Below are 20,905 nucleotides of genomic sequence, written 5' to 3'. Positions count from 1 at the left end.
CTGGCCCTCCTGTTCCTTTGCTATCTCTGAGGCTGCCTTTACCCCAAAGAAACCCCCCGCAGTCTTCCCTTTCTGGAGCCTTTCCATGTTTATTGCAGGCTTTCAGGTGACTGCTGAGAGAGGAAACTTTTAATTTTCAAGGTTCCATAGAACTCAATGAACCAGCGCCATCTAGTGGCTGTTTTAATCACGTAACATTCCGAGTTAAAAAGATAGTTCATTAGTTCCGGATCTTTTGGGGATGGAATAACCAGGAAATACCTCTGGATGTGCCCTGGAGGTTAACGACATCATGAAAAGGACCCGCAAATTTTTGGATGGAGCAATCTCAATAGCAGGATAAAAGCTCCATGTGAAGGAGCTCTGAATCAGTGAGCAGAGACAGAAGTGAAGAGAAGGAGCAGCAGCCTCTGCCTGCGTCTCCCTCTTGCACTGGGCCCCCAGTGCAGATTGGGCCCAGAGAAAGAGGTCATGTGAGTGAATAGTGAGGAGGGGGCCCACTCAAGGAGGAGACCCCACCAAAAGCATCTTGTTCCAGGATCCCTGAAACCTGGAGCTGGCACTGACTGACTGTGCTCAAGGCTGTGTCTGTTCTATATCCCCGCCCCACCCCAATTCAGTTCTGCACTGAATGTTTTCTGCATGCTCCATACTCAGGAGGCCTCTTCCTAGCTTGGAAGTCCAGATGCCTGCCACCCTTCTGGATCACCAGCTGAGGAAACAGCGCACCCGGCTCCTCCAGCAAATCAGCAAGGCTGCAGAGAAGACGAGTTGGAAGACCCCCCTGCAGAAGATGATTGCAAAAGCTGAGAACTGGCTGAGCAGGATTGCCTTAGTCACTCAGGAGGTACCCCCCGCAATCCTCACCCCAACATCCTTAAAAAGGGTGGTCCATGTATCGCCCCAAAGAGGAGATATTCGCATATACTAATCTAGTTCTATAGATGCACATTTAAAAATAATTTATAATTCAAATAAAAATAAAATACATGTCACCATAGCGGGGAAGACTAGGAGACCAGCTGCTCAGTAGGGTAGCCACTTGTGCATCCCGCTCCCAAAAGAGGACCATGCTTTGCATAAAATTTGCTTATGCTAATTTATATGTAATTAGAAGTAATTACTACCTCATCACAGTGGGGAAGACAGTGACCAGGTGACCGCCTGTGCCTGCTCAGTCTGTTGTCCTCATGCTAACTGCTGGTGGGCAAATTTCAAGGCCTCTATTCTCCCTTCTTACGGTTCTATAGCTGAACTGGACAACCCTTCAAATAAAGGACACCTTCAAATAGAAGACTGCCCTGTGGCAGTCTTTCAAAAAGAGGATTATCTTCTGTAAACAGGACACATGGCCACCCTACATCTAGTCTCCTAATGTTGAGCCTTTCTACACGAGGCTTTTATTGTGCGCTCATGATTGCTCACTCATAGTAGTTTGCATCCTTTACATGATGTCATCCTCCCCCAGGGCCTCTCCTGTGTTTTCCAACCATTATTGCAGGTTTTTTCCTAATGAGGAAAGTCTGCTATTATTTGGAAATGGCAGAATGAAAGTCTCATGTAATTATGCAATTCCACTATACCACAGCACCATCTAGTGGTTGTATAATGAAACATATAGAAAAGCAGAGAAAGAACCTCCCAAAAAGACCATGCGTAAGGGAGCCAATCTTAATCCTGCAAAGAACTTGGAAGCAGAAGCCTCAGTAAAGGTGCAGGATAAAAGCCTCATGTAGAAATGCCCTTTAACTTTGGATGGACAACTTCAAAGCCCCTGCTGTTCTCCCTTCATATGCTTCTTTATTTTTAAACCAGACTTGGACTGGACAGCCCTTCAAATAAAGGACTGTCTTCTGTAAAAGAGGGTACATGGCCACCCTACTACTTTAACAGAATCTCCAGCGGCTCAAGGGCTGCTTCCTTGGATGCACCTATGTGCTATCTCCAGTACCAGAGGCAGCGTTCACCAGTTCCTGGGGAGCATGAAGGAGAATGTGCTGTTGCGCTCATGCCCTGCTTGTGGGTTCCCAGTCGACAGCTGCTTGGCCACTGTGTGAACAGAGTGCTGGACTAGATGGACCCTTGGCCTGATCCAGCAGGGCTGTTCTGATGTTCTTATGTAATCCCACATATTTCCTAGGCAAGGGTGCTCTAAACAACCCATTGAAGGAGAAAGGAGGCTTCACAAGGAGTCAGATTTCAGGTCCATGGAGAGGACTGATCCGGTTGCCTGCCTGAGGGCTTGGGGGCATGCACTGTAGTCCAGGGCAGATGAAGCTCCTCAGGGCCAAAGCAGCCAGTATGTTAAATGTGTGCTTGCAATGTTCTGGTTTTTCCTTTAAAATTAGCAGCTGATGTGGGGAGAAGGCAAACGGGATTGGGAGCATTTGGCAGCTTTCATCCTGGGTCAAATACCATTTGCCAGTTGGGAGAGGGGTGGTTTTTCATGGGACTCGTGACACAGGAGGAATAAGTTAACTCTTTGGAGATACTATTTTTAAAGGAAAAATCCCAGACATGTTAAATGCAATCATCACATATGTAATATTTTTGGTTTGATCCAAATTTAAACTTAGAGTAGACCCATAGAAATCAATGGGACAAGTTAGAAATCAAATTATTCATGACTTTGAGCCTACTCTAAATATGACAAAAATTGGATCCAACCCAAAGTCTATTCAATGATCAAAAATCCTGCCGGTTCAAGATGGGAGTTAAGGCTATCACATGTTGGCTCAAGATCCATAAAGCCAGGAAATCGGAAGCTAAGGCTGATGCCTTAACAGAGGTGCCCTGTGATCAGTCATGATGTTGTGTATGTCGCAAATTGTGCTTGCTTACAGCTTACCCTCCATGCACCCACACCATTCCTTGGTCTTTCGGGCCCAAATCCAGATGGGGAAGATGGTGTGCCTGGGACCAGGAAAGAGACCCCACCTGGTCCTGTCTTGCCTTATGAAGCATCTGAACCTTACTGTATTGCTAGAGGAACCCTCCTGTGAGTTGACCCATGCCCATTTGTTGCTTGTAAGCAAGCACAATTTGTGACATTGCACAACATCATTAATGATCATGGAGCATGTCTGTTGAGGCATCTTCCTTAGCTTCCCATTTCCTGGCTTTGTGGATCTTGAGCCAACATGTGATAGCCTTAACTCTCATCTTGAACCAGCAGTAGGTAGGGACATGTGACAGAGAGGTCACAGGATAATTTTGTTCCCAGCCTCTCCTCTCCCTGCCTACTGTCCCACCCTCTTTCTGGGCAGCTGTGAGGGGGCAGGGGGAGGTAGTGAATCTCAGAGGCCCTCTCCTGAGGTCATAGGAGTGTCTACAGCCTTGGGAAGGGGACTCCAACATATCCTATGGTCCCTGGGATGCTCTCCCAGGACGATAGGATTGCTCTCTTAGCAGCGGTATTCTATTATTTTCAGCTGCTGTTCTAGTGGTTTATTCTAAGAGTTGTTTTAAATTGCTACTTTATGGGTTTATCCTTGTTTATTAAATGTACTAAACACCTCATAACATAAATTTCTCTAGGTGTTTTACAATAACAACAGAAGCAACAACAACAACATTACAATAAAATCAACAATATAAAACTAATAAACATGTCAACAGAGCATAAAATACAATATCAGGTATAACATGTTTAATTAAACACAAAATACTAAAATGTTTAAACATACTTTAAGGGTGCAATCCTATGCACCCTAAAAGATTTTAAAGGCCTGAGAGAACAAGGAAGTTTTAGCCTGGTGCCAAAAAGATAGCAGTATGGGCACCAGGTGACCTTCCCTTGGGAGAGCATCCAGAGCTGGGAGTCACCACCAAAAAAGCCCTCTCCCTTGTTGCTACCCTCTGAGCCTCAGAATGAGGGGGTTCTTGAAGAAGGGCTTCTTGTTAAGACACTTTAAACTATCTGGAGGAAAGATGGTGTGTGAATGTTTTAAAAGTATCAATAAATGCAAACATAACACCAGTAAGTGAGTGCTGGTGCTCTGTCTTTCTGCTTCCCTTAGACTCAGATAAGCATACCGGATGTGATGATCTGGATGCTGTGCGATGAACGGCGGGTGGCCTACGCACGGGTGAAGTCTCATATGATCATGTTCTCCAGAGCTGGCCCCCATGCCACAGGCAGACATTGTGGCAAAACCCAGACCATTTTCCTGCAGGTAAAAAGATGCATCCAGATTCACTGATTGGCTTTGCACATTCCTGCAGCAAGAGCCCCAGGAATTAAAGCCGTGGGGAGCACTCAGTCCTCAACAGGCATCCCACCCCCTCATGCCTCTGGTCTCCTCAAGGAAATTGCTAGTGCTCCTCCAGTTCTCCCAGTCATGCTTCCTCCTCCTGATACTGAACTTGTATCACAGGAACCAGGATGGAGCAGTGGTTATGTGGGTCAGCTCAGGTGACATCCTCAGGGCAGCATGGCTGGCTGCAGGGCTGCCCCACACAGCAGCTCTACTTGAACGGACTAGATATTTGAGTTCCATCATTGTATTTTTTATTGATCTGTTTTGAAAACTGATTGCAACCCACAATGGTGTTCCCCTGCTCACTGAAATGAATGGGAAGCATGCAAGAGCACAGCCATGATCTTACTACACTTCTTAACCCAATGTTAGTTGGGTGTGTAGGACAACTCCCCAGTTGGTTGTACCTTCCTCTTCTAAGGTTCGGGTTTTCGAAGTAATTTAAGTCTGGGGGCAGGTGAAGATGAAGGATGGGGTTACAATGCATATGGAAGGAGAGATGCCAAAAGTGAGAGGAGGAGGAGGCCAATACTGGCGGGAGGAAGAGGTGATCCTATCTTGCTAGGGAGTCAGTGAACTGCCAGATATCAATTCTGGATTCATGCTTTCCAGTTCTGAGCCTTTAGCACACTACCTGAGTATTTCTAATCTATCAGCACTAACAGGGACTAGAAACATCCTGGTCTTTTTAAAAACAACAGAAGCCAGTGCCTCTCCTTTGCATAGTCTCCAGCTAAAGCTGTTCGCAGCTCATCTGCAATGGAAAGAATGGATATGCATAACTCTCTTGCCGCTTCTCCCACAGGGTGCACAAATCAAAGGGACATACAACCCTATCCCTGCCCTGCTCCGGGTCCGGTTGTGGCTCGGAATGTTGGCTGACAGCGCAGAGTTCATGAAATGTTGCGAAGGGAGGATCCTCATCGTCGCTGAGACGGTGAGGCAAGCCAGACAGCTAAGCTTCACGGGAAGGGTCCAGGTTGAATTGGATTGAGCAAGAGACCTGAGTTCAAATCCCCACTCAGCCATGAAGTTCACTGAGTGGGCTTGGACCAGTCACTATCTCTCAGCTTAACCTACCTCGCAGGGTTGTGGTGGGGATAAAATGGCAGGGGGAGATGCACCTCATCTACCACTCTGAGTTCCTTGGTGGGAGAATGGGATGAAAATGCAATAAATTAAACAATCCTCACCTAGTGATGGTTTCCATTCTGATGCTTTCAGTATGAGAACCAAAAGAAGACTCATGGGATTTGGGGGATCAGGGACCTGATGCCACACCCCAACTTTTCAGATGTGACAGGGCAGATCAGCCTTCCCAAAGACAAGTTCCAGCTGCCTGTGGGTTGGAAATGGGGCAGTGAGTGGGCTGTGGAGCCACAAAGAAGGTGAGAGAGAGATTGTGGGTGTGTTTACTTGGCTTTAAAAAAAATATCCTACATTCCTTGCAAGAATTCCAAAGTGGTTCGCAATAAAATCTAAAATGCACATAACAATATGATACAAAGAAAAACTCAATAACTAACAACCCATCAAAGGGGGCAGGGGAGGCAAAATGCTAAAACATTCAGCAGGATAATGAGAGAGAGAGAGAGAGAGAGAGAGAGAGAGAGAGAGAGGGAGAGAGAGAGAATTTATCCCCATTCAAAGCAGACAGAAGGACAAGGAGAAACAGAAGCACAGCAGCCACCAGCCCCTCCAGAGAGCTATGTTTTTATGAGGCAACAAAGAGAAAAGAAAGATGGGGCCAGGTAGGCTTTCATGGAGAAGTCACCCCACAAGATTGGTGCCATGATGGACAAGGCCCTGCCCCTTGTACTTTCCCACCACAACTTAATCAGTAGGGGTACCTGGAAAATGACCTCAGTCATTGAACAGAAGGGAAGGCAGGCCTTAAGTTGGGGAGGGGGGGAGTACGGATGCATGAATTTCCAGTCCACATCATTTTTCATGTGTTCATAAGTCCTTGCCATCCCATTTCCATGTTAATCTACAAGTTTGTTTAAATCCACACAAAGTTTGCATCTAAATACACTTTTAAATATGTATTTTTGAACATATCGCCTCATAAAATACACATTTCTAAACGTATCATAGCCAGCGCAGAGAGAACTGTGCTGGCTGCCTCTCCACCCTCAGAAAATGGAGTGCGGAGACGGGAAAAGGGGGCGTTCCTGGGGGCAGGGAGGGGAGGAGACCAGGGCAGCAGCCATATGAGAAATCCTATGGCCACACCAGCCTCCTTCCCTCCCCCTCCCCAAAGCCTCTGCTAGATGGGCAAAAATGCCTGTCTAGCTTAAATGCAGAAGCACGTTGGACAGCTCCTTTAGAGTTCTGCCTGGTCCTGACTAAAACCTGGAGCAGGTTCCCCGCCCCACTGACATCACAGCCACCAGCCTCCACTGGCCAGACCTTATTAGAGGGAGGGACTGTCGCTCAGCGATAGAGCCCTTGCTTTGCGTGCAGAAGGCCCCAGCTTCAATCCCCGGCACCTCCCATTTAAGAAGGAGCAGGTAGGAAGTAGGTGGTGGGAAAGACTGAGAACCTATGGAGCTGCTGCCAACCAGTGGCCAACGTTAGATTGACAAATCTCAGTCCTCATGCTCCTAAATAAATATTACACAAATCCCAGTTGTCCCCAGGCCTCTGTCATCCAAAGGAAACAATCCAGTTATTCTGCCCCCCGAGCTTCGACATGGAAGCCGGGTTGTGCACAGCAGTGTCATTCTGGTTCTGTGGTTAGCCGCAAGCACCAAATCTTGCCCTTTATGCTTCTGACCAGGCTTTTGCTGGACAGAGAGACAAACCGCACCGAAGTGCTGGAGGAAGTGTATGAGAACCAGAACCGGCAACCTGGGCGCCGCTGGAGACCGGCCTTTGTCCCCTATAGCAATGCGGTGAGTGAGGGGAGACCGCGGGTCTAAGGGAATGTCGTTTCCCTTTGCAAAGCACCCAAATTTGCCCTGAACATGCACATATGTGAGGGTTCATCTTTCTGGCAAAGTTCCCATATTCCCCAGCATTGCAATCCTATTTTTAAAGTAGGCATTTTCATACTTTAGTCAATGGGGGGAAAGTACACAATTTGGTGCACACTTAAAAAATGGTGCGCGCCTGAATACACACTCTTCCTGTTCTAAAAGAAGAGAAGAAAAAGGGCTGCGTTTGGGAACAGGAACAACCAAACCAAAGTTTGAGGTGGAAATTAAACCTCGCTGGCAGTAGAGGCTGGTGGCTCCCATGTCAGTGGGACAATGAATCCACTCCGGGTTTTAGCCAGAACTCTGAAGGAGCTATCCAAGGTGCACCTTGGATAGCTCCTTTAGAGTTCTGAGTCTGACTGAAGCCCGGAGCGGATTCACCGCCCCACTGACATGGGAGCCACCAGCCTCCACTGCTTACTGGCTCTCCCATCAAAGGCTGTGAGTGGCTTGGCCTGGGGCTGGGACAGGACTGTGGCAGGGGAAACCCTTCCTCCTTGGGCGATGCTAGTGATTTTCAAGCTTCCTACCTCTTAGGAACTGTCTCCACATGTATTGCCCAGACAAAGCCTCCCCCTGCCCCTGCCTATGTGCCAACCTTTGTCGGGACCTGGCAGCTCCCAAATTCCAAGTTGGGTGGGATCTCCTAGGAAGTGGAGACTTCCTCAGACTCCAGTATGTGCTGGGATCAGGAGAATGTGGCTTCAGTCCGGAACAGTATTACATTATTAAATATTAATTTAAATATTTATTAATATTAATATTAAATTATCTAGGGAGGGGGTGGGCTCACCCACACTGGAGGCATTCACGATAAAGCTGGACAGTCATCTGTTGGGGATGCTCTGACTTGGATTCCTACATTGCGCAGGGGGTTGGACTTGATGGCCTTGTAGGCCCCTTCCAACCCTACTATTCTATGATTCTATGAAATTCCCCTAAATCTAGGGAATCTGATAGTTGCCCCATGCCTGTGCTCCCTCTGTGCCACAATCACCCCTAAGCTTAACGTCAATATTTTCCCCTAAGCCTGGAGACCAATAATACTTTGTACACAATGATTCTGAAATATTGGTACTTACTCAGAACCCTTCCCACATTCCAGTTACCACATTTTGCAATGCCCTTGCCCTTGGAAACTTCCAGAAAATTACACTTTCTCTATTGCCAGCCCTTCATTGCACATCCATTTTGTCCCATGCTCCCTCTCCATTCTAGAGTGGTGCTCCTACCCCGCCAAAGGAAGAGATTGTGTGTCCCCCAGGCTGGCTCTTTGTGGAAGACTGGAAAGTGGAGGTGAACCGGGCCGTGGATGATGCTGGCAAGTCTCCGTTTCTGTTCAGTTAGAGCCCGGAGTGGTCTCAGAAAGAAATGACTGTCTTCCAAGATCTTATCATGGGGCCTCACAAGAGCACATTTCCTCACTTAGGCTGGGAATACGGTGTTGCTATTGCACCTGCCGACTTCCCCCGCTCCTGGAATGCCGCTGAGAAGACGTACCACACTCACCGACGTCGGCGCTGGCTCAGGAAACGCTCCCGGAACCTGGCTAGGGAGAACCGAGAACGCCAAATGGCCACCTTCCTTCAGCTGGTAATTGGCGCTGACGCCCAGGGTTGCGACAAGGGGCTCGTTCACACCGACAAACGATGTAAGAGATAAAACGACAGCAGTAAATGAAGAGCAAGGGCCGAGGCTAGGGCTTGTTCATAGGGCCTGGTAGGCGGGGATCAGCCGGCAGGATCAGCTGATGGAACGCTTAGGCAGGCTGGCACTGTAGCCTAGACAGCGACCTTGAAGCACAGAATTCAGATCTCCCAGGCTCTCCATGGAGATGGAGAGCTAGTGATGCGTGAGGTGAGGTGCCTCCCGAGAGTCCCAGTTCAAGGCGCGCGCACACCCCAGCACCTTACAGGAGTTGGCAAAAGTAAGCACGGCTGTGCCAGTCAGCACTAGTGGAGTGTCTGGTTGCACCAGTGGAGGCTGGTGGCTCCGATGTCAGCAGGGCAGTGAATCCACTCCAGCTGTCAGTCAGAACTCTAATTGCAGAGCACCTAGGATAGCTTCTTTAAGGTTCTGACAAACCCAGTGCAGATTCACCCCACACTGACATCAGAGCCACCAGCCTCCACTGGGTTGCAGTTATCTATGGCTGTGATGGCGAACCTATAACACACGTGTCAGCACTGACACGCGTAGCCATTTTCGATGACACGCAGCCGCATGCGGTCACATACAGAGAAGTATGGGGCCGCATGCCGAGAAGGACGTTTCATCCTCGGCTACTGCACGGCCAGGTGCAGTAGCCGAGGATGAAACATTTGCTGTAGTGTTGTGTAGACACTCTGTGCCGGAGGTCTGTAGGCCAAAACAACAGAACTCCGGCACAGAGCGTCTAGTTCTGGGACTTCCGGTTAGGCCGTTAGGGGATCTTTGACCTCACTTCCGGCCGGCGGAGCAGGGAGCAGCGGAATGCTGCGGGGGACGCATCTCTGGGGGCCCTGTGATTGCCATTACCAGCAACCACATAACCACAGCAACCATCATCCAATCTACTGTTCTGGGGTGTCGTGGATTTCTAATTGACCATCATTACTGAGATAAGTGAGGGGGAGGCTGGGAGAGGCGAGGGCCTGTGCTATGGGTGCCGTTTCCCGCCATTAGAAATAGTGGCAGCCATCTTAATTTATATAAGGAACGCCATTTTGCAGCATAGTGCAGACTCCATTTCACCAGTATTACTGTTGTGCATCCTTATTAACCCCTATTTCTGCTTATTAACCCTGCCCTTTCCTAAAAGACAGTTACATGTGCCATCTTGTGGTCAGATAGGCTAGTTAACCCCTAATTGCCTGCAGGGCTAACAGGCTATCTATAATTCTATCTTCTGTCACTGCCCCCCTGATGGAGAACCCAAAAAATAAAAAAACAAGGTTAAGTAAAGGAAGTGGTAGTAGCAGTAGCCGACCCTTTCAAGAGACATGGACCGAGATGTATGGCATTATAGAAAAAAATGGCAGATCATTTTGCGTTCTATGTACTGAAACGGTAGTAAGCAGAACGTGGAATATAGACATTTTGAAACTAATCATTCCCAGCTCTTGAAAAAAAGTGAGGATGAAAGGAAGGAATACATTTCCATGCAGCTACACCTTTATAAGAGCCAATCTAATTCCATCCTTAAAATTATAAAAGGCTCTACAAATTTAACATCTGCAAGTTTGAGCATTGCTCACTCGATAGCTCAGCATGGAAAAGCACTCAGTGAGGGAGAATTTATTAAAGAAACTCTCCTAAGATATGCACCAGTTCTATTTCACGATATGCAGAATAAAGATGCAATTATTAAGAGAATATCTGAGTTACCACTCAGTAGAAATATCATAAAAGACCGAATAATGAGACTGAACACAAACGTACAACATCAATTAAAGAGAGACGTAATTGTAAATATTTTTCGATCTCTCTTGATGAAACTGATGTCACATCACATGCTCAGTTGGCCATTATTGGTCGATATTCTGATGGTCTCACAATGAGAGAAGAGTTGATAAAGTTAGTATCAATGCCAACAAGTACATCAGGAAGCCAAATATGTAAGGTTGTTATACAAACATTCCGTGACCTAAGCATTGATATCTCTAAAGTTGTGTCAGTGACGACAGATGGGGCACCAAACATGGTGGGGAAAAAAGTCGGATTTGTCAAATTGTTTACGGAAGCTATTGGACATCCGATTGTGCCTTTTCATTGTATTATCCATCAGGAGGTTTTATGTGCCAAGGCAGGATTCACCGACTTAAACGACTTAATGTCAGTTGTTACAAAAATAGTTAATTTAATAGCTGCTCGCCCCCTTCACAAGCGAGAATTTTCTGCACTTTTACTGGAGGTTGATTCCACCTACAGTGGACTGCTGATGTACAATAATGTAAGATGGCTGAGCCGAGGCAAAGTTCTTGAGCGCTTTGTGGAGTGCTTTGAAGAAATTAAGGTATTTCTTGAGGATAAGGATCTGGGAAACTTTTCTCAGCTCAATGATGATAAGTGGGTCAACACCCTGATATTTTTTACAGATCTCTCTGTTCATATTAATGAACTGAACTTAAAGTTACAAGGTTTTGGCAAAAGTATTGACGTTATGTTTGGATACATAAAAGCTTTTGAAAGTAAACTTAAAGTTTCAAGCGAGATGTAGAAACTAAAACTTATAAGTATTTTCCTCGAGTAACAAAGTATTTTGAGAAGGCCAGTGCAGCTGTACAAAATGAAATAGAACCCTTGCATATAAAGTACCAGCATGTTTTAGACTCGTTACTTGACCAGTTCAGTGATAGATTTAATCAATTTAGAAGCCTAGAACAGACCATAAAAATAATTAAGTATCCTGATGTAGGAGTCTACAGTAGTTTGGAATTAAATGGTTTCCAATGGATGCAAATTGATGATTTGGAGATGCAACTTGCAGAATTTCAAGACAGCATCTGGGCTCAGGTGTTTGTCGACTTGAGGTCAAAGCTTGAGAATCTGGAAAGGTGCCGCTTGGAGAATCAAGAGGAGTGCCACTACGAACAGGAAATTTGGAGTGCCTGGAACCGATTACCAGACACTTTTAGCACCCTGAAAAATATAGCAATGGCTTTACTCACAATTTTTCCCTCCATGTACTTTTGTGAGACCTTATTCTCAGCGTTAAATAATATCAAAACCAACAAAAGAAACAGATTGACAGATGAAGTTAGTAGCGCTTGCTTGGGCTTGAAGTGTACAAAATACCAACCTTCAATTGAAGGTTTAGCCAATGAAATTCAGCAACAAAAAAGTCACTAATAGGCAGGTTAGTTAAAGAATTCCCCCTCCCCCTCACTTATCTTAGTTCACGGCACCCCACACAAGTTAAATAATATCAAGACCAACAAAAGAAACCGACTGACAGATGAACAAAGAAGTCACTAAGCAGGTAAGTTAAATAATTAGTTTTTGGTTTATTAAATACAGTTATGTATTACAATTATACATTTTTGTTATTTAAACTATAAATATCGCAAAATTATGGTTTTTTTCTCGAAGTGACACACCACCCGAGTTATGCTCGGTTTTTTGGCACATTTTGACACACCAAGCTCAAAAGGTTACCCATCACTGATCTATGGTTTCCTGCTATTCATAGACCTCTGGAAAGCTCACAGTGGAGCTGGAAACTCCAAGGTTCTGTTGAACATTCTAGGCTCAGGGCACCAATCTTGATCCTAAGCTTTTTCCAATCTGATGCCCTCCAGATATATTAGCCTACAATTCCCATCATCCCCAGCTGTCCTGCTTTGGCTGTAGCAAACTCTAAATGTAGTGGAGTCAGTAAACAATGGGGTTCAGGCTGCAGCAGAGGTGGTCTAAATCCAGGCAGAAGTCAGAACGCAGGCAGGCAACAAGGCAAGGACCAGGCAAAAGCAGGAGTAGTCAAGGTAACAAGAGGTCAAACACAGTCAATAAGTCAGGTACTTTACAGAGTCCAGAAGCATGATCAATACACTTTCCAAAAGGTCAGGAACCAGAGCATTAATCACAGAGCTCCATTCAGAAGGCAAGGTTCACAACACAGAAGCTGGATAGACAATGTTGTTCCAACACTGGCCGGGTTTCTAGTGAAGGCTTTTAAGCCCAAAGCCTGCTGGACCCCACCCAGAGTTCAGTTGCAGTAATCAGAGCTCCCTTTCCAGAGCCATACTCCTGAGGCATCACTTTCTCCCGAGGAGACCTTTTCTGGAGGCGAGCATTCCTTCACACAGGAGCCTTACTAGCCTGTCGCTTGAGGCAATGATGCTCCCGGGGGCTAGGGGGTTGCTCAGCCTCTGCCTCAGAAGCAGAGTCCCCTTTTTCCTGGCAGGGATGGCCCTGCAACCATCTCCCCCAAGGGCTCAGGCTCCTGTGGCTCTGGTGGCAGTCCCTGGTCTGGGATGTCCTGAGCTTCTGGGGCCTCTATCTCTTCCTTTGAGGAGGAATCCTCCAGTGAGGGCATGACACCAGCCAGCATTGCTGCACTGGTGGGGGACAGGGAAGGCCATCCTGTATCATAGCTCAACCCCTGTCTTTTCCCTGGTTCTTTTCAACCTGGCCCCCTCATCCGTTTCCTGCAGCACTCAGACATAAAGCTGAAGGAAGAATCGTGGGAATACGCCCCCCTCTATGGCTGGAGATTCCACCTGCAGCGGCGGTCCAATGATGTGTTTCGCCGGCGCTGCTGGCGCAGGAAGCTCGTCCCCGTGGCTTCCAGCCGCATGGCGCCCATTTTCTTCTTGGAGGGCTCGCTGGTAAGAAAAGGCAGGTGCCACAGGCACCCTCTCCCTCTGCTGTGGCCAAGGAATAAGAGGCTGCCAATGAATAAGAGGACACACGGTCAGCCTGTTGCCTTCTAGATAGAACTTGATGCAGCACGCCTCTGGCCGGACAGATATAGAAAGGGTTTAATGCCCCCACCAGTGGGCTGTGGTTTAGTACAAGGATTCCCCAACTTGCTTGGCTCAGTGGGCACATTTGGACTTTTGAGAGAGAGAGTTGTGGATACTCTCACAAAATGGCTGTCTTGGTAGGGATTGCTCATTCATAAAATAGATGCCATAGTGGGCATGGCCAGTCACAAAACAATTTCCTAGAAGGAAAACTAGTGAGGCTACAAGAAAAGTAACATAAGTACAAGGCAGAGGGTGGGGTCTGAACTCTACAGTCCTGTCGATAGATCCTATTGATCTTCGCCTACGCGCTTCTCCTGCTCTGCATTTTGGCTAGATGTCTTTTTTCCCATCTAGCTGGGTCTCTGCAGAGCGGGAGGGAAGGAGGCTGGGGAAACCTGGGGGATACAGCATAAACTGACCTCCCCAGTCCCCTCCCCACCCACAGGTACACCCCCTTTCCCTCCTCTCTGAGCTCACTTCTGCGACCTTGGAGAGGCAGCCCATGTGGTTCTCTCCGCACTGGCTGCGAGGGTGGGGGAGCTCGGATTCCTGGCTCTGAGGTCAGAGCGCTGTCTCCGACCTTGGATCCATGAATCCGAACTATCCTATGGCCCCCCCAGACTCTTCTAGGGACCATAGAGTTGCTCCCAAAAACACCGTTTTAAGCCCAAATAGAAATGGTGCTGGAAGGCAGCCCTTCACTTGGAATCATGGCAGTGTCCCATTAAAAAAAAAAGTTTTTAAAAGACATAAAATAAGAATCAACCCATAAGTACTGTGTGAGAGACCCCATGCTTAGTGACCGAGCACACCCTTTTCATGCATAAGGTCCCAATTTCAATCCCTAAAACCCCCAGCTAAAGTATCTCAAGTAATAGACTCAGGAAGGGGCCTTGGCCGAGACCTTGAAGAGCTGCTGCCAGGCAGGGTAGGCACCTCTGAGCAAAACAGACTTAGTGTAAGTTTGCTGCATACCTGAGGTGGAACTGGGCGACTTGCTCTTACACCCACTTGCAGAGGGCTGCACACCTGGAAGCCTGTCTAGACTGGCCCCTGGTGTTCGCTGGCCCTAGCTTAGTGATAGCACACCTGCTTTGGGGGCAGAAGGACCCAGTTTCAGTTCCTGGCATCTCCAGTTCAAAGGAACTTGAGTAGCAGGGCTGGAAAAGCCCTCCTTCCGCCTGAGACCCTGAAGAGGCAGCTTTGTATGTTCAGAAACCTCAACAGGATTGTGCTCCATGCCTCAGATCTTCCTGTCTCCAATGCTGTCAGTGTGTCTTGCCTTATGGCAGGGATGTCTCTGAACATAATCAGGGCAGTATGTATACCAGGGGACACAGAAATCTGCAGAATCTGGTGTGAGGCACAAAATTGGGCTGGCTGAGAATCTCAGCTTGTTTCTTAGAGAGCAAGTTTCTAGCCCTTATGGTTCCAAATTCCATAATACTTTGAAAGTGCATGGGTAATGCTTCTGGAAATCTCAGGAGCCAGAGGGGGAACTGAACAAGACAGGCAGCTTTCAGTATCCCTGCCCCTCCCATGATTAGAATAAAGTACATAAAATAACAAAAAAGCAGAACAAATGATCCAAAATAGGAAAAACGGGATAAATTATGCAAAATAAAATAAATTATGCAAAAGCATTTAATTTGCATAATTTCTCTGGGTAGCAGGATTACGCTTTTCTTGGTATGGAATTTGTGGAATTTCTATTTACTTATTAGGCTCACACTGCCTGAGTGTGATATGCATGGCTTATAGCTTTCTCCTTTTCAGGGTGTGGAAGTAGAGGGCCAAGGGAAAAAGAAAAAAATAGAGGTGGGGACAAAAGGAGAAAAGAAAGAGGAGAAAGAACCAGAGAGACTCCCCCCTCAAAGCCTTCTGAATATGAATACACCCCTCCTCTTCTGCATCTTCAAGAGTGAGTAGTCTATTCAAACAAGAGCATCTGCAAGAAGGAGATATCTGTATTCTGCACTTCGGGGAAAATCCCCAGATTCCATAGTTCATGCAAATAGAATAAGAGAGCAATCCTGTGACCCCTAGACAAGGTCTGGGGAACCATAGGATAGTTTGGATTCCTGGATCCAAGGCCAGAGACATCATCCCAGAGTGCAGGACATGGAATAATGGGCTCAAGTTACAGGAAGCCAGATTCAGGCTGAACATCAGGAAAAACGTCCTGACTGTTAGAGCAATACGACCATGGGACCAATTCCCTAGGGAGGTGGTGGGCTCTCCCATACTGGAGGCATTCAAGATGAGGCTGGACAGCCATCTGTCAGGGATGCTTTGACTTGGATTCCTGCATTGAGCAGGGGGTTGGACTCGATGGTCTTGTAGGCCCCTTCCAACCCTACTATTCTATGATTCTACACTCTGACCTCCGACCCAGGAGTCTGAGCACCCCTCCCCCTTGCAGCCGGCTTGGAGAGAACAGAGCCAGCTGCCTCTCCAAAGTCGCAAAGGTGACCTCAGAGGGAAGGGAAAAGGGGTGTGCCAGTAGGCTTGGGGGGAGGGCTTACATCGTATCCCCAGGCCTCCCCAGCCTCCTTCCCTCCCCCTCCCCAATGCCTCAGCTAGACAGGCAAAAACGCCCATCGAGCTGAAATACAGAGCGGGAGGACTGCAGAGGCGATGAATAGGATGCCCGACAGCCTCCAAGTTCAGAAGCTTACAGCTGTCCGGACAGGATTGTACCCTAAGTTATGTTACTGTTTGAGTGGCAAAATTCTTTATAGTTGCTTTCTTTTACCCTGAGCAAAATCTAGAGAAGGATAGCTGCAGATTTATAGATTATTGGGGTGAGGTGGGAGAACCAATAGCAGGTAATGGGGTACTCTGGATATCCTGAAAAATTCTATCCTTGGGGAGCTCTACATTCTGCTCCCCAAATATGTACTCAAATGGTTTAAAATCTCCATATATCTGCACAGGGTTTTTTTTCTTCTTATAAAATGTCAAAGAATGAAGCAATTTTATGTATTTGGAGTTAGGGTTTAGATGGCAGAAAGGAAGGAGTAAGAGCAGTTGAATAAGAGACAGGCAAAAATATGGGTGTTATGCATCCAGTAGACGAAGTGGGCAGAAACAGTTGTCAAGAGGAAAGAGAATGGGCTTAAAAGAACCATTGGTAGCCCTGATTGGCCCCATATTGGTTCCTAAGCTTTTCCAGGCATGGCCCAAATAGATCCAGACTTGATCTATAACAATATGGACCCATGAAAGCTCAGATTGTCCACATAACAATTCTGTGGCAAATAGCAGCTTCAAAGCTTACATGGTGCCACGGTGAATCTAAAGAATAAACACTGTGTTTGCTATGAACGTAGGAACTGTTCGATTATGAGCCAGTTTAAGACATCTGCAGCGTCCCAGACAAGGTACCATCTGCCCATATAACCCCTTCCCAGAGTTCTTCCCTTTCTCCAGGACTTGACAAAACCGTTGGGCCAGCTCTAGCTATGGCACTTGGCTGGTCTGTGTCTGCCAATAGCAAATGTTTTATTTGCTCCACAAGCAGATCAGTCATGTGGACGGTTGGGCGGTTCACATAATCGTTTTAATACATTTTAGGTCAGTGTGCATTGACCTTTTTCCAGTGGATTGATATGAACTGAAACTGATCTTGTGAATCAACACAAAAGTCCTTGTTGAGCCACTTTTTGAATATATGTTCTAACATCCTGTGACATAGTGATAAAAACAGGAGATCCTCTGAGCATATGCAGAGTGTTTTCATTTTGCCATTGAGTCATCACCTCCAAGTGTCTAGAATTAGAGGAAAGGACATGCTCAGGCACAAGCGCCCAGGATTCCTTTCCAGGGCCTGTACAAACAAATGTTGCTTTATTTAAAGCTTTGGTAAGACTTCAACGAGATGCTTGTACCCAGGTCTTCCAGCAGTCAGAGAATGAATGAACCTCTGGACTGTCTTGGATAAATTGTTGCTGCAGGAATCAGGGATTTTGTGCAGAAACCTCTCTGGAAAATTCTGTTGCTTTTATCAAAATGTGTGTAGGGCTTTTAAACCACTCCAAATACTTAGGCGTCATCCACGAATTTCACTCACCCCTAACTCCATATCATTCCTAAACAAGCATAATGGGGCAACAAGTGAGAAAAGGCAGAATCTTTTCAGGGAGCAAGAGACCTTTGGGCAGCAGAGGGTGGTGAAACTGGAGTGAAGATCATGTGCTGCGATGTATCGGGATACAAGACAGAGAGATAACAGGCAGGGGGCAAGGCCACACAGGAGCTTGCTGTTTCTATTGTGCACTGTTAGCTGCCTCAGATTTTTAAAGAAAGGCAGTATTTTAAATTTTAAAATAATAATGAACAAATAAGACTTGCAAAAAACGTTCCATTGTCTCCTCCATCCTAAAAGGAGTGTTTCTGTTTAGGGTTCCAGCCAGCATGTCCTCCAAACAGAACATTCTCCACTTCGCCTACCCTGATCCGTTTTTCTTTTTGAACTGTCATTATGCATTCCATGGCTACTGAGCATGTTCAGACCTCACTGGGCTGTTTGGGGGCAGAGCTGTTGCCTTATGCACACGCACGATCACTTTCAAACCGCTGGTCAGAATTTCACCAAACCAATGGAAGACACACACACACCCTGCCTCAACAAGCCTGAATAAAGGACATCAGTAGTTTCCCCCAGAATGTGAAAGAAATATATGATATGTTGAACTGCTGTTTGAGTAAAAAGTAAAAATGTGTCAATTTTCAGCACTTTTTAACTTTCTGTATCTGTGGCAATTTGTACCGGATCCGTTTGAAATTTTTCACAATTATAGACTTCATCACGTAGATCGTGGATTCTCGGTTTCAAGTTATTAGCTCTACAAGTGTCATTTTTATAAGCAGTAGAATTTTGAGGCTTATAATGGCGGAACCTTTTTTTTTTTGCAATTCACCTTAACAAAAGGGCCGCTTTAATATATATTGTACTTGCAAAAACTCAGGGCTTCCGCAGAGCATACCAATACTTCCCTTTTCTTTCTCAGTGCCTTCTCTGACTGAGAGTTTGGATGGTACATTGTGGGGAAATTACTTTAAGGAAAGTAACATTCATGTAAACCCTTCGTTCTTTCAGGTCCTGTCTATTTCCAGTTGCGCTGCTACATCTACCAGGCAAAGGATCTAGTAGGAATCAGCGCCAAGGGCTCTGCAGGTGCGGGAGATGATAAAGAAGGCACACACACACACCTACTATGCCCTCTATAGTCTGTTCCTCCCTCTTTCCATGCAAGGGCCCATTTACTCAGTGGCACTCAAATGCACACCTTGCTCTTCTTTGGGGTTGGGAGCGGTACCATTACCATTTAGCTATCCCCTCATATTCCAGACCATACGTGATCCTTTTCAGGGGCACCTGTGTACCGGTGCTGCATATTCAAGGCCATAAAAGAGAGACCCATGATGTGAGAGACCCGTGACCTCCCAGTTTGTTTTCTTTTCTTCAAAAGCAGGCCCAAATGGGATCAGGGCTGCAGTGCTGGGTGGAGGATTAACCCTTCCTCCACCCCCATGTAGATATACTGATCTGTCTCTCCTCCCCCGATGCTGCTATTAGCCCTGCTTAGGAAAAAATACAGCTACCTGTATCATGCCTGTCTTTTTTTTTTTCTCTAGTGGGCCTAACAGCAGCTTTTGTGTGTGTGCAGGGTGGGGTGTGGGTGTAATTAAGATAAGGGAAACGGCATTGAGGAAAAGATGAACCCTCCCCAGGACCAGTGGCCCAGTTCAGTTTGGGGGGTTAGGGCACAGCTGCTAAGAATTCTCTTCTGGAGATCCCTAGATCCCCTCATAAAACTAGAGTTCCTGCAGTTCCCTGGAGATAGAGGGAATGTCTGCTAATGAAAATGTAACAGGAGCCATGCTGGATCAGACCAGAGGCCTGCCTAGTCTAGCATTCTGTTCGTGCAGGGGCCAACCAGCTGCCTGTGGGAAACCTACAAGTGGGACATGAGTGCAATAGCACCCTCCTGGTCATTCATTCATTCATTCATTCATTTCATTTATATTCCGCCTTTTTTCCTCTTGCAAGGAACCCAAGGCGGCTTACATTATCCTCCTCTCCATTTTATCCTCACAGCAACAACCCTGTGAGGTAGGCTGGGCTGAGAGTCTGTGACTGGCCCAAAGTCACCCAGTGAGCTTCTATAGCTGAGTGGGAACTAGAAGCCGGATCTCCCAGCTCCCAGTCCAACGCTCTCACTGTTGTACATAAGCATACATCTGATACTGGAGGTAGCATATGGCCATCATGATTAGTAGCCATTGATGGCCTTATCCTCCACATTGGTGGGCATCCCTACATTTTGTGGTAGTGAATTCCATAGTTTAGCTATACGCTGTGTGAATAAGGACTTCCTTTTTTTGTCCTGAATCTCCTACCATTCAGCTTCATCTGGTGACCTTGAGTTCTAGTATAAGACAGGGAAAGGAATTTCCCCCTTTCCACTTCCTACACACTGGCCCAGGACATCTTGCTGCCTGAGGCAAAGAACAAGATGATGCCCCTCCCATTCCACCTACAAAAGCTGGCTGGACTGGCAGATTAATCTGTCTGCAGCACTGATGGTGGGACAGCATTTTCCAGTGCATCTGAAAAAGCAGACTAAGTTGGGAGCACAGAACAGGCTGCTTGGCACACAGGTCTCTTCCAACACCTTGCTGCTGCCTCCCAACATCTGCCTCCTGAGGCGACTGCCTTGCTCTGTCCAATGGTACCACCAGCCCTGCACTATGCATAATATTGTACACCTCTATCTTATGTCCCCCAGCCTTTTTCCTAAGCTAAAAATTCCCAAACGTGGAAACCCTTTCCTCATAGGGGGACTTCAAGTCTGTGTTGTAGATGTGTGGGTGATGTCTGAGCCTGTGGTGGTAACTTGCCCATCTCACGGTGTTTTGTTACTTGGCTAGATCCCGTGGCCCAGGTTTCCTTCCTTCACATCAGCCAGCCCACTGAGGCCATCTTTGGCACACTGCACCCCTGCTGGGACCAGACACTTCTTTTCGAAAATGTCTTGATCTATGGAGACCCTCGAGCAACTGAACAGGATCCACCTATCGTGGCAGTAGAGATCTTTGACTATGATGCAAGCGTATGTATAAGCAGCGATGGACAAATCTGTCCATTTTTGTTTCTCTCCTTATCTCATTTTCCTACTCTTTAGTTCATTTCATCCCAATCGTTGAGAAT

The 20,905-nt window shown here is 46.7% G+C and overlaps 1 protein-coding gene across 1 annotated transcript in view; it reads left to right on the top strand.

The window, feature by feature from the left end:
* The window catches only part of FER1L5 (fer-1 like family member 5), a 110,728-nt gene that overhangs the window by 38,219 nt on the left and 51,604 nt on the right, over window positions 1-20,905 (top strand). Inside the window, exons 22-33 of the mRNA XM_084807257.1 lie at window positions 658-847; window positions 4,020-4,175; window positions 5,065-5,196; window positions 5,484-5,647; window positions 7,042-7,156; window positions 8,459-8,561; window positions 8,670-8,891; window positions 9,075-9,097; window positions 13,375-13,548; window positions 15,466-15,610; window positions 18,791-18,868; window positions 20,626-20,807. Coding sequence (XP_084663383.1) covers window positions 658-847; window positions 4,020-4,175; window positions 5,065-5,196; window positions 5,484-5,647; window positions 7,042-7,156; window positions 8,459-8,561; window positions 8,670-8,891; window positions 9,075-9,097; window positions 13,375-13,548; window positions 15,466-15,610; window positions 18,791-18,868; window positions 20,626-20,807 — 1,684 coding nt within the window. The remainder of the gene's footprint in view (window positions 1-657; window positions 848-4,019; window positions 4,176-5,064; window positions 5,197-5,483; window positions 5,648-7,041; window positions 7,157-8,458; window positions 8,562-8,669; window positions 8,892-9,074; window positions 9,098-13,374; window positions 13,549-15,465; window positions 15,611-18,790; window positions 18,869-20,625; window positions 20,808-20,905) is intronic.

This window comes from Heloderma suspectum, chromosome 6, assembly GCF_057233095.1.
Source record: "Heloderma suspectum isolate Gila_16-S chromosome 6, 16-S_ref, whole genome shotgun sequence".
Classification (NCBI taxonomy): domain Eukaryota; kingdom Metazoa; phylum Chordata; class Lepidosauria; order Squamata; family Helodermatidae; genus Heloderma; species Heloderma suspectum.
This window is presented reverse-complemented; position numbering and strand designations above follow the sequence as displayed.